Genomic DNA, 14394 nt, shown 5'->3' with positions numbered 1-14394 from the left:
CACCAGTTAGGCTGTCATCCACTTTGTTGGAACAGGTCTCTTTAATATATAAAGCAAAATATTCAAAAGAAAACCTTTAAAATTAGATTTCCCAATATTATTGTTATAGAACTATGTTCTAGAAATACCATAATAGATAGACATGTTAGTTCAGTGAATATACTATATGCAGATGTCAGAGCCCCTTAGTTGTATTGATTTTAAAGTAGCCGTTGTAGGGGTCATAATCAAAATATCTCACGACAGCCGTCTTCGTGCGAAAACCTTGCGTGTTTCAAGTGGCATTTATGTTTATGAGTTTTATGTAAATCTGGATCACATTTAAATGTAAATATAGTGTATGATCTTTGTATTTCACGCTTACTACCGTGGAATGACCAAAAATAATTAACTTATTAAGGTCACTGTAAAAATAGGATGGTTAATATTTTATTATGTCTCATTCAAATCCTTATTTATTTTAAAATAATTTACAATAAATAATACGTGTTTATAGTAACGAATGTTAGTTTGATTAATATACTTTGATTTTACATGGCCGATCACCGTGAAACTTGGCATATATAAAGCAATATTATATGTATTTAATCATGCAGTAGTTTATACGATCCACTTTATTGTAACTAGCCACACAGTTCAACTGATCGCCATGACAATCTACGTATAGATACACATATATACACAGACAGACATTATAACGTCTACCGGAATTTAGTAGAGAGTAATATAAAATGTAACAAAACTTAACTAATAGTAAGGTACCTGAACTTTAAATTGAAAGTTTAATTAACCGTTTTAATAACGACCAGTAGTGTAAGTTGCTTCGATAAATATTTTTTTGACATAAATTGATAATTTTGTTGAAATATTAATGTGTTAGGTAGAGGTTTAACAATTAAGATCGAGATTCAGCAAAATCGCATATATTAATATTGGAGTTGCTTTTTTTTGTTATGGTATAGGTAGGCAGATGGACAAATGCTATCCATAAATATTGCTCTTTGGTGGTAGAATATATGCTGAGTGGCACAAAGCTCTACCACCAAGTAAATAATGAAACATAATGTAATTGTTCGTTAAAAAAATCCCTGTCTGAGAAAATAGCTGGTATTCCAAATCAAAAAGAAGGAAATGAGATTTTATCTCACAACACTTTTCCATTGCAGATTAGCTGTGAAAAAGCGTGGTGACGTAACAAATTATAAAATACGAATAAAGCACAAACGCGCTCAAATTATTAACATTATTCCTCCACAATTCAACAAATTTAATTTATCTTTCTTTACATGTGTGCACATATAACTCAGAAGCTTCTTTGTGTATTTTAGAATCCATTTGATATTTTAACACGGACAGTCAAATAACTCAAATATCTATTAACGAGAAATAATCAATATACAACTATTAATTCTAAAATAACATTAAACTTAACATCATCCCCGATGATATATATTTCGACGGATTTATTTGATAATACATATTTAGCTAAGAAGACGCACATATCACTCTAGTTTAGCATGTCGAAAGCCACAACTTATGAAAGTCCATTAGAATAAATTGAATCCTTAACGTTTATTCTAAAGGTAATGGATTACCACATTTCAGTCCTACGAGACTTCGATTTGCATTCAAAGTGTGTATAAATAAACTTAGAATCATTTAATCATGAATCACAGCCACGCCATTTAAAGTCTTAATAGTAGTAAGTAGGCTTGTTACGGATGTATATTATATGCATATTAAAATAATACAAATTTTACTTATTTTCTATTTGGTACGGTTCAACTTAAGCTTGTATGGGTAAATACTATATTCAATTAGTAGTACCGTGTTCCGGCAAATGTTTGTATTTAAATTGTATGCGAGCCAGTTTAGTTACAGGCACAAGGGTCATAGAATCTTAGTTATCATGGTTGGCGGCGCTTTGGCGGTGTAACAATTTCTTAAGAATTCTTATAGTCCAAATGCTTAAGAGTTGGTGATCGATTACTATCAAGTTACCCGATTGCAATTCTATATTAAAAAAAAAAAACTTGCCTTTGTTCGTACCATAAATATTTCGACCTATAAAATAATATTTATTATCAATATAATATATATATTTTTTTATACAGAAATAGAATCATAAATTATGGACTGTTTGCATTTTTCCCTTGAAGTTATTACGCCGCTTAGAATAGTAACTAATATCAAAGGTCGACGCCCTCCCTTCGAACGTTCCTATTTCAATATTATATCGCTATGACATAGTTCATATAAATTCATTAAATTTGATATCATTGCTTAAATAAATGTAACATTTAGTTTGTACATATGAATATTTAAACAACTTAGATATTCTATATTGCCGTCCTAGTTTACTATGACATTACCTTATACCGCACGTGAAGTTATTTATCCTTCAACAATAATGTCATTTCTAAATGAGTACTCCTTCCGTTCTAATTTCAAATACTAGGTCAATGTAGACAAACAATTTTTATTAGATAAAATCAGTACGGATTCCGCAGGCTTCCGTAGGATATTCTTCTTCCTTATCAACCCCTGACTTTACTCGACTTGACCCGAGTTGAACCACATCGCGTGACCTATTTCATCCACTATTTTACACAAAATAACTTTAGTCATTTTAACGAAATTAAATCCAACTCTAGCCGCCAACTTTAACAATTAACCACTAAGCTTTGCTTATTTCCTGGTACAGACTGACAAACTCAATGAAAATTTAAAACGAATCGACACCAAAGTAAACCCTATTTTAAACTAGTAAGCACTAAAGTTAAATTAATTATCAGCTTTTTAGCCTTCGCTAAATGTCAGATGGAATTATGAGGTTTTAAATTGAAAGCGCTTGATAACGAGTCTCGTACAATGTTTGTCTTGTGAAAGGACCTATTGAAGAAGTCTAACTAAAGATGTAACGTTCCGTTATTATTCATGCAAATACATACCGTATTATTTAACTGTTTAATGCTAATATGGCAAAAGTATGTAAGATCCAATAGTGGTTCGATTTACAAGTTCGGTAGTTTCGAGTCGAAGATCGTATTATCGAATGCCGTGCCTAGGATTTCGCCTAGCTTTGGTATAATACCTCATTAGACCATACCCGTGCTGTCGGTCTACGTTCCATTCTTTGTAAAGAGTATGCAGTATTTCATATTATGCCTAATTTTACATTGGTTTGCTTAGTTGAAATAAGTAAGTGTCCAAGAATTTTTTAATTTTGAAAATATAATTGTTTAGTCGTATACAAAATCATTACGTTCTCTGCATTTGTAACAATTTATTTTAAATATTCTTTGTATAAAAACCTTTTCTAACTTTTAGAATTGTACTTTTTTAAAACTTAAACACGAGCAACATTTATTTACATATTCTTAACTACATAGCTGAGTCCGCGACTTTGAAATCTTAATTTATGTTAGTATTTGAACATCGCAGCGTGACTTTATTTTTATTTTATATATAATAATAATTACAAAATAAAAATTGTAAAAAATGTTATTTTAATATATGTACCGTGTATACATACATATGCATTTAGTAAAAAGCGGTTATTTTAATATTACAAACAGATACTCCAATTTTATTAAATGTATATACATATATATATAATTGAATAATACACGGTCAAATATAAAGTATAAGTAAAATAAAATCGCCATCAAAGTCACTTATTGATGCCAATGCCGGCAATACATTATTTCACTTGCATACCAAGTTTGCTATTGTAAACAATTCTGCTGTCTTTGCTTACTTTTCATAATAAAGAGGTACTTAGTTTGAATAGCGTTCCAGGAGACATGACAATACACACTCCAACTCCGACTTCAGACAACTGTGCCTCACAGATTCGCTTAGTACTACCGTTAAATGGTAATGATATAAAATAGACATACAAACAAAACATGAAACGTCTCTCGGCTAGTCTGCCGAAGTCGGAATGTTAAAGTATAATTCCTTAATTTATGCTTTATTTTGAAAAATGCTGTAATTTTTATTGCAATAAGGTATTAGTAAAAAAATGCTGTGTGTACGAGTATATTCGGGTGTAATACTAATATTAACCAGTTTATTGGTATAAAAAGGCCTAGTGCTTAATGAACGTGTTCATTACCTATAAAACGTAACCTGGATTAGAAAAGATTTTCTTGTTTCTTACGAGATATACGACAGATGTTGCGATGGCCAAACAATAAAAACGTTACTGTCTATGTTCGTATTAATAAAACACAATTGTCATATATTGAATGTTATTGTACCCTTTGATTTTCAAACGTAAATAATATAAACTATAATCTATTTAGAAATCGCTTTGTAATAATGTATTTTTCGCTTGAACAGTTATTGGACAGATCGCATGTCAAAGACAAACTCCCGAACTTTTTCGAGGAAAACTGTTATTTTATTTTGTCGTAAGCCTTATTGGCAACTAAATAAATACAAGTTTATCACTTGGAATGTTATTATTAAAAACACAAATAATATACGTAACAGACTTAAATGTTTACCAAAGTGACTTTCTGAATTCTGGGATTGAATGAATTGGCTTAAATTTTGATAGGTATTAGTAACTTACGGTACGATATCCATCATAATATTAATTAATTATATTTAGACGGCATTCTAAAACAAAAGAAAATGCAGTTGATAGAACACTTGGGTCGCAGGTTCAAATCAGGGCAAGTATAACTACTAAATATTATTGTAAAAAAAATATTTTAATGTTGATGTTGGCCCTTCTGCCTCTAGTTGCACTGGCTCATACTTCAAACCGCAATAAAAAATACATAATATTGCTGTTATACGGTAAAATATGTGGTGGTACCTACCGTGCAAAGTTCTACCACCAAGTAAATGTTATTCATCTCGTGCTCGGCAGTGCAGGAAAACATCTTCAGAAAACCTGCCATGCCTGCTATCTCGCATGAAATTTTGGCAAATTTATGTACCAACACACACGAAAGCGAAAGAGAATAAGATCCAAACCTTCTTCTTAAAATAAAAAGAGGTTTTCACCGAACGCAACATGTCCGGGCTATGTGATATTTTATACCGAATTCCTTGCCGCTTTCCTAGAATATCACAATTCAAAGTTTTTTCTTCTAAAAAATCTTATCTGTAAATACAAAACAAGAATGTTTTGACAAGATCAGGCTATTTTAATAATATAGAATTTTGTTGTAACTGTACGAGTGCTTATCTACTTACGTGAACTGTAATTAAATGTATCCTAGCAGACGTAGGTACTCAAACGTAATTTATAAGATGAATGAAACAATAATGAATTATCATTTTGAAAGAGCACTTGAAACATTTAATCGCTGCCAGGACTTTTGTATGCTAATTACTGTCACAGATTTTGTCTGTCTTCGATCTTGGTAACGAAATCTTTGATTATTTTATATGATGAATTGTTTTTGTAATACACAGAGTAGAGTGATGTCTTACAACAGACTGATCTTATATAATTTGATTATTACATATGAGTAACATAGGCATATTCAAAAAAATCAAAATCTAAATATACTTTATTCAAGTAGGTTTTTACAAGCACTTTTGAATCGTCAATTAACAAACGATATTAAGTAAAACTACCATCGGTTCGGAATGTACATTTTAACGAAAAGAACCGGCAATAAACTCAGTAGTTACTCTTTTCCAACATTTAAAATAAAAACTTATCTTAGTCAAATACAATTATATATATAAATGTACATATAATATATCCTGCGTGAAAATACTAGTTCCATGCATTTTTATCATCTATATAATCTTCTATCGAATAATATGCTTTATTTATTTATTAATTATACGATCTGTTTATTAAATATACGAGTCATGATGTAGTTTCACATCATGATGACTCGTCATTGTACATCACGGATTCTTTTTTCAATTATACGTGAGACTTAAGTATTATTTATGTGGCCTTATACAATCTGTCAAGCTAAAGAATGAAAATTTATTCAAAGCTCCCTAACACGTCGCAAGCGTCTTTAATAACATACATGCCACGTCAGCACCCCCCTAAATATAACAAGAGCATAATATAAATGACATATTTTTTAGTACTGACTTGTTTTTTTTTTGTTCTGCCTCAAATAAATACGTGATAGAGGAGAAACAAATTAAACACTACGTCCTTACCAGTTTTTTTTATTATGGAATGTCTAATTATTATAAAATACTTCGAAAGACTACTTCTTATGCAACAGACATTCCAATGCTATGATTTTCCACTCTTTTTTTAATGTATAGCTTTTATTTCGAATTCGAATCGAACCTGCAACTTTAAAATGGCTAGGATTTCTTATACAGTTCTATTCAGATTCATACATCTTGAATTATAAATTACCCAAAATCCTTTCTTAATACGGCTCTATATCAAGAACGCAGCACATTTCCCTTTTTTAAATTAAGACGTATTTTCAAGATAATTAAGATATTTAATATATATGTATATTACATTTACTGAAATACTTATTAGGATTAAAATAAAAATCTTCAGTGTAATAAAATCAGTTGTAATTGCGAACCGGACAAAGATGGCTTGTTTTTGTACGAGAAATAAAAACGAATTATATAAAAACAGCCATAAATTTTGTTATTGACAAATGTCAATTGCTTGTTGATGTTGGTTTATAATTAAGATAATCTTAATTAACTACAATTTTAGACAACAATAAATATACGTGATAACGAAATATACGTCACGAATTTAAACAAAAGACCATTTCACATAACGCCTATTGCCTCAGTAAATGACTCATTATAATTTCCTTTTGTGAGTGAACTTATGTGGGCGGATACTGTCGTACATAATATAAATATTAAAATATTAGTACATTGTCTAAGCCTTGTCTATGCCGCTGTAAAGGTATTCCTATTTCAACGTATGCTAATTACAGTATATAATTATTTATTCTGATCACTAGCCTTATTTAATAACTGAACATTCATCTATTTTAATCTGTTTTCATATTGAACCCTTACAAATTGACAGATTTTTTTCTGATCGTAAAGTTGCCTTTTTTAAATCTGAGATAGAATTCATATTTCGAACTTCACAAATAAGTTATAAACTTTCATCCCCAATTTCACATCCATATGGTAATTTTCAACATCGATTTCTATACTTTAACTTTAACTTTCTTCAAGTTATGTATAAATAGAACGCTTAACATCGATTTTTTATATTTCTAGCAACACAAATTTTCATCCTCCCTCAGTGGTCGACCATAACTATGTACATACGTCCATATTCAAGTCCTGAGCACAATTTCATGATCTGAGACTGAGATTCATGATCGACCCAGCAGTTTTAACTGCGCGCTGAATGACTTAAAAATGACTGACATTTAAAATTTTTACTAAATCGTAGTGAGACTGTTTTTTTTTGTCGCGTTTTATTTTCCCAAAGAAAACTACAACTTTTCCTAAAGAAGAGCATATTTTTTTGTTACAATTTTCACAAACATTAAGAAGTTCAGTATATTATATGACATTAGAACGCCATCTAGCGATACTTTTTATAACTAAATACTTGTCTTTGTCACTTTACCTTACCTAAATTGTTGAAAGCAAAGTGAGAGTTGCTTTTATTTCAGTCATTAACAGATGGCGCTGTATATAAGTTATAAATAATTATGTAAATTGAAAATAAAATCTGTAAAACTTATAATTAAAAATATAATATTGTGGAAATTATATTATATTTACTAATTTATATTTTTATAAATTCAAGGTGAAGTGACTCTGGAGCGGCCAATTGAAGAAATAGCGGCGATATCTCATGCAGGAGCGCCGATACTTCTTACAGTGGTTGCAGAAGAAGTACGTCTATCAAGAGAAGAGCCAGAAGCGATGTCCTCAACCGTACAGCTCGCTTTTATACTGCCTGAACGAGACAATTCGCCTCCTTACTTTGAGAATGATTCGTAAGTTTTTTTTTATTATATAAAACATAGAATTTATTTAATAGAAAATATACCGAAACACCTTTACCTCATAATTTAGAAGCAATGATAAGAGTTTCGACCGCAACACAAAAAAAAATAGACAGTAATATTGTATTAAAATCAGTATTTTTTCCAAAACGACCACTGGTTATGGCTTTCGTTGTACTTTACTGGTTACTTTACTTTATCTTACACGTACCTATGTATATTTTACATAAAACATAACATACATAACATAAACAGCCTGTAAATTTCCTACTGCTGGGCTAAGGCCTCCTCTCCCTTTGAGGAGAAGGTATGGAGCATATTCCACTCTGCTCCAATGCGGGTTGGTGGAATACACATGTGGCTGAATTTCGTTAAAATTAGACACATGCAGGTTTCCTCACGATGTTTTCCTTCACCGCCGAGCACGAGATAAATTATAAATACAAATTAAGCACATGAAAATTCAGTGGTGCCTGCCTGGGTTTGAACCCGAAATCATCGGTTAAGATGCACGCGTTCTAACCACTGGACCATCTCGGCTCCTGTATATGTTATTAACCATTATTTAAAAATGATTCGATCTCTTTCAGTTACATCACATATTTAGATGAAAATGCTCCTCAAGGAACAGCATTGATATTCAACGATCCTTACATTCCGCAAGTGAATGACAATGATGCAGGAAAAAACGGCGTGTTCTCTCTATCGTTAGTGGGAAATAACGGGACTTTTGAAATATCGCCAACTGTCGCTGAGAGACATGCGCAATTCATCATCAAAGTGCGAGACAATACGATGTTGGATTTTGAAGCTCGGAAATCAGTTATTTTTCAGGTAGATCTTATATAACATAATACAATATAATTTATCGATCTGTTTAAACAAATAAAATTTAATTGGTGTATGTTTAAAGTAAAATTAACCTTATGTTACCCGTACGAAGCCGAATGTGTAGCTAAAAATGTACAATAAAAATATATTATAAATTTTTCTTCACTCATGTTGATATTACTTTTTCGATTGTCATAATTAACGTATGAATTTTATATTTATTTCAGATTTTAGCTCAAGAGCTTGGTCCAGCAACAAATTTGTCTGTCACGGCAAATGTCACCGTCTACTTAAATGATGTTAATGACAATCCTCCGGTATTTTTGGCTCTTTCTTATGATGAAGAAGTACCAGAGAATGCGACAGCTGGTACAAGAGTTGTACAAGTTGCAGCTGATGATGTAGATACAGGATCATTTGGAAAAATTCAATATACTGCCATACTAGGATATTTAAATACATCTTTGAATTTAGATCCTATATCAGGATTAATAACTATAGCTACAAATAACCATGGCTTCGACCGCGAAGCTATGCCAGACTTGCATTTTTTAGTAGAGGCTAGAGATAATGACGGTGTAGGTTTAAGAGTTACAGTGCCATTAATTATTAAGTTATTAGATGTTAATGATAACCCACCAGAGTTTGAAAGGACGCTGTATGAATTTGTCTTATCGCCGAGTTTAAACAATTTTACTTCAGCGGCTTTTGTAAAGGCTATCGATAAAGACGCTGAGCCACCAAATAATATAGTAAAATATGAAATAATCGAAGGGAACGGAGATGGCAAATTTGCTATTAATGAAGATACAGGTAACATGTTCATCTTTTTATTCATATGTTACGTATATGCGAAAATGAAATAAAATAAATTATTAAATTATATTTATCTCTATTTCAGGTGAATTATATCTTTTAGAAACATTAAAAAGATCAAAAAAACAAAATATTTATAGACAAAAAAGACAATATGATAACGAAGAAGAAAGCGAAGTTTACGTGTTAACCATTAGAGCTTATGATCTTGGTGTTCCCAATTTGTCCTCGACGACGATGGTAAAAATTTACCCTCCAGAAAGTAAAACACGGACAATGTCCTTCATTGTACCAGGTGCAAATCCCGATAGACAAAAACTTGAGGAAGTATTAAGTACACTCTCAGGAGGGAAAGTCACAATAATAGATATAAAGCCGTATAAAGGAAATGATGATAAAGGTACTGCAGACCTTAGTGGCCAAGAGTCTAGTCAAGAAAAGTAAGTGCAGTATTATGTGTATTTCATTCCTTAAAATATTCAATACATAACGTATTTTCATTATTTTAAATGGAATGAAAAAATATATACGCCATGATGACTCATAGAAATACATAGATAATAAATGTGTATAATTTTTATTATTTTAGGAGTGTAGTTACTGCAGTAGTTCGAATGGCCGGAAACTCAGCAATTAACGTGGCAAAACTGCAAGAACAACTAGCGAAAAATATGACGGTATACACTACGAGCACCGTTCATAAAGACCAATCATCAACAACTGAGGACAATCACTCGGTATAAATATTTATTGAATATTCCTGAGATATAAATAATAACGTTATATAAAGTTAACGTTAACGTTATATAATATAAAGCTCATGCATAATTTTTTTTAATTTGTTGCAGGGTGTTTATAGAGCTGAAAGTCGATTACTATTTTGGTTATTAATTTTACTGGCAATATTAATTGCCTTAGTTCTACTACTTCTTATATGTTGTTGTATATGTGAAGGATGCCCTTTGTATATGCCACCAAGGTAATATATATTTTTTATTTAATATTAACGCTTTTGATAATCAGTTTAAAATTGTTATGTATATTTCAAGTAAAATCCAACTTGTAGTATGCCTGAATTTTTTTATCAATATCAGAAAGAAAAAAAAATGTTTATGTAAAAAACATTTCAAATCGCTTTTTAAAAACTTTCACCAGCAAATAGTTTTCAAATAAATAGCACAGTTACTATCTTTTTCGCTACACTTTTTACCTAACGCATAATTTGGCACATTCACACTTATTCAATGTTACTTAATAAAAGAATTAATATAAAGAACAGATAGGTACATAGAAATCCATTAATAAATTCTAGGAAAAGAGTGATACGTGTCAACTCCACAGAGGACGACGTGCATTTAGTGGTTCGCGACAAGGAAGTTGGGAGGGAAAACAAGTCGACGCAGAATATAGAAAATAAATCAATACAAGCACCTGAATGGAGGAGACGCGAAGCCTGGAGCGCTGAACAAACAGATTTGAGGACTAAACCGACACAATGGAAATTTAATAAAAGGAACTATAGATCAAAAGACCTAAGTAAGCCCGCATCAACACCTGGTGACATTCGACAAGAATTCGTTCAAGCTGCCACAGACAACGATTATAAATACGATGATACCCGACAATCAGTTCGCCGAAGGTAAATAGCAATAAAATATATATATTATGAGGTTACTGTTTACTTGAATATACTAAAAATGTTTTATTTATTTCAGAGATGGACCAAATGTAATTTATACAAAAGAAATGCAGCTCCAGGAAGCTTTTGCAAATAAACATAAAGAATACATTGATGATTTGGAAAACGGATACGATAGAATTGCTACACTGCATTATCATCGCAAGGATCAAGATAATGATTCTATAAGACGACATGAAATTGACAGAGGTTCTGAAGTTGGCGGATTCCTTAAATCTGATGACAAGAACAAACAAGAAAAAGAAGAAGATAAACTGAAACGCCAATATGATAAACATGCTTCGTCGTCTCTCGGTAGAGATCAATATTTTATAAAAGAAGGTAATACTGAAATTTTAAGATTAGTAACACGTGGTAAAACTGAAGAAGAACGTTATGTTAATCTTCCCGTTCACCAACAAAGACCAGTTACTTTAGTTCCACATACCCAATACGTCGTTGTAGATAATGGAAAAGAGCTACTCATGGAAAGATTTATCAGAGAACAAGGCGATGAAGCTAGCAATATTAGGGATAAAATGGATAAAATAGTAACTGATTTAGATAATATATCAAACCGAGATGACAAAAGTATTGGACAAAAATCAAAAACTTATATTGACAATCAAAATGAATCGCGTGAATATTCAAACGTGCGTTTAGATGTTCCGGGTACCGTACCACTTAAATCTGATTATTTACAAAATGCTTTAATCGAAATGCAAAATAAATCTTCAATACACCAAGAGCTATTAGAATCGTCCTTGCGTAAACAGAATGAACTTCTTCACCAAATATTAATAGAGAGAGATAAAATGTTACAAAATCAAGAAACAGCATCGCAAGTTGAAAGCAAATTAGAAACTCAAAGTTTACCTGGCCACTCTGTCATGGCGACTCAAACTGAATGTCATATTGGCACACAAACAGAAGCAGATTTTACTAGTGAGGTAAAAAGAAAATCACGAAGCGATAATGATTCGTACAGTGAAGATGACTCACAGCCAACGTCAGACCAATTAAAAAAGATGGCATGGGTAAGGAAGAAAAAACCTAAAAAGAAAATAAAATATAGAGATCCAAGGCGTAGTATACGTATTTATGAACTAAAACGAAAAATCAAAACACCTATAATTGAAGAGAGTGATGTGTCACCTTCCTTAGAGAGTGAAAAGCATGTTAAAATTAGTAAAACCAATGAAAGGGAAGAACGGGTTAAACACTATGGTGATGTAACAAAGAGCACAATAACTACATCAAAAAATGAAAAAATATCTTCCACGCAAATAAAAGGCTCCGAAGCTGACAGGAAACCTAAATTACGACGAGAAGTCTTAATGGAAATTTCTGATTCTCTAGATGAAAAATTGGAAGCTGACATTTCATTAAACAAATCACGGAGACAAAGGCGTGAATCGATCGAACATGACAATACATCGAAACATGATATTCAACAGTATGAAAATAGTCAAAGTACAAGTAGTTCTGCGAGTAAGAGTAACAAAAATAAGATATTTTCACGACAAGGATCCTCTACAGAAGAAAAAGATAACGTTGTTGACAAAACTGCAACTAAATTAGAGATAACTGATTTAGTTATCCCAGAAGTTGATACTAGTAAAGTTTTAACTTCTAAAAAAGACCATGAAAATGAATCAACGAAAGCCAGTGAATCAACTAAGCCTTTACAGAAAAGTCTACCAAGATATATGCAATGGTATAGTAAAAAACCAAATGCAAACACAAAAACATCTACATCCGAAAAAATAATACCGGATAAGCCCAAGAGGCCGTCAAAAGCAAAACAAGAACAAGACAAAGAATTAAAAGAAAAGAACGGTCGGTATGGAAAAATTACTAGCAAAGATAATCTAAGTCAAATTGCAGAGACAAAAAAAAACTACAAAGATAAAGAAAGTGACTTTATTCATCCTCGTTTGTTGAAAGAAGGAAAGGTTACACCTGTTCCCGAAGGGCCGTTACCAGACGTACATCCGTTATTGCAGCATTCTGAACACAGATATGAACATCAATATGAAAACCAAAATCCGCTTTGTTACATTCAACCAACCCATATTCCCAAATACTTAGGTGCGTCAAATATTCCTGTACTTCCGCGACGGCCGTCTTTAGAACAACAACCGATTTACGTTAATCAAGATGATGTTAAAAATAAAGAAAAGCAGCCGGAAATATCTGAAAGTGCATTAACACATAGTATATCAATTTCAACAAACTATGATGATGCTAGAAAAACCGGAACTGAGGTGCATGTTTCTAAAATAAATATCGGTGGAGAATCTGTAGTCGATGTTAATCAAAGAAATTCAACATCGAAAATTGACGACAATGATTCTGGAATCGCAATGAGCACGCTAGTTCAACAAGCTGGTAACATTAAAAGATTACCCATAACAGAGAAAAAAAGTGTTTTCACTATTGCTTATGATGAGGTACAAACTAAACAGCTCAGACCCGACAGTAGTTCAACGTCGTATTAGATAAAAAAACAAATTATTACCAGACAACAAGAGTGCCTTATATATATTATTTTTCTATTAATTGTAGAGTTTGTTCCGTCCTATTTATTAAATAAATCATGTTCTCATAATGTTATAACCATTGTATATAATATTTTTATTACATTTACTAGGTAATATTAATGAATCAACTGCCTTTATTTATGACTGGTTTATAAATAAAATTACTGTAAGAAACAATTTATTGTAAATAAATATTAAATTAAGGTCTAGTATTATTTAAATTAATTATAGCTTTAATAAATCTATTGTATATAAATATTTCACCATCCACATTAGTCGTACTGTTTCAGTATGCAATTCTATATTTGTTATAAAATATAAAGTTATATTATTATACACTTACACGTTTGTTTTATTCTATCTTTAGTTTAGTATAATTATTTATTTAAATAAAATTAATAGATTAAAACATAATAATTAATATGTAGTTTTAGGTTTCCTTTACAAGTAACACATCCATTACCAACTTATCTTATAAATAGCATGTATAACTGCAAATATTAATTGAATGGCATTGGTTGGCGGACTAGCATATAGGATACCTATAGAAAGTGGTCACCACCGCCCATAGACA

At 31.4% G+C, this 14394-nt stretch overlaps 1 protein-coding gene across 1 annotated transcript in view; it reads left to right on the top strand.

Annotated features, from left to right (window-relative positions):
- Cad86c (Cadherin 86C) overlaps nt 1-14162 on the top strand; it is a 100052-nt gene extending 85890 nt beyond the window's left edge. The window contains exons 8-15 of the mRNA XM_026644612.2: nt 7751-7943; nt 8543-8786; nt 9011-9596; nt 9685-10039; nt 10189-10336; nt 10448-10578; nt 10912-11238; nt 11315-14162. Of these exons, the coding sequence (XP_026500397.2) occupies nt 7751-7943; nt 8543-8786; nt 9011-9596; nt 9685-10039; nt 10189-10336; nt 10448-10578; nt 10912-11238; nt 11315-13778 (4448 nt within the window). The 3' untranslated portion in view covers nt 13779-14162. The remainder of the gene's footprint in view (nt 1-7750; nt 7944-8542; nt 8787-9010; nt 9597-9684; nt 10040-10188; nt 10337-10447; nt 10579-10911; nt 11239-11314) is intronic.
- Nucleotides 14163-14394: the final 232 nt, after the last annotated feature.

Source organism: Vanessa tameamea, chromosome 10 (genome assembly GCF_037043105.1).
Source record: "Vanessa tameamea isolate UH-Manoa-2023 chromosome 10, ilVanTame1 primary haplotype, whole genome shotgun sequence".
NCBI classification, from domain to species: domain Eukaryota; kingdom Metazoa; phylum Arthropoda; class Insecta; order Lepidoptera; family Nymphalidae; genus Vanessa; species Vanessa tameamea.
Note: the sequence above shows the minus strand (reverse complement) of the source record. Positions and strands in the feature narration are given on the sequence as shown.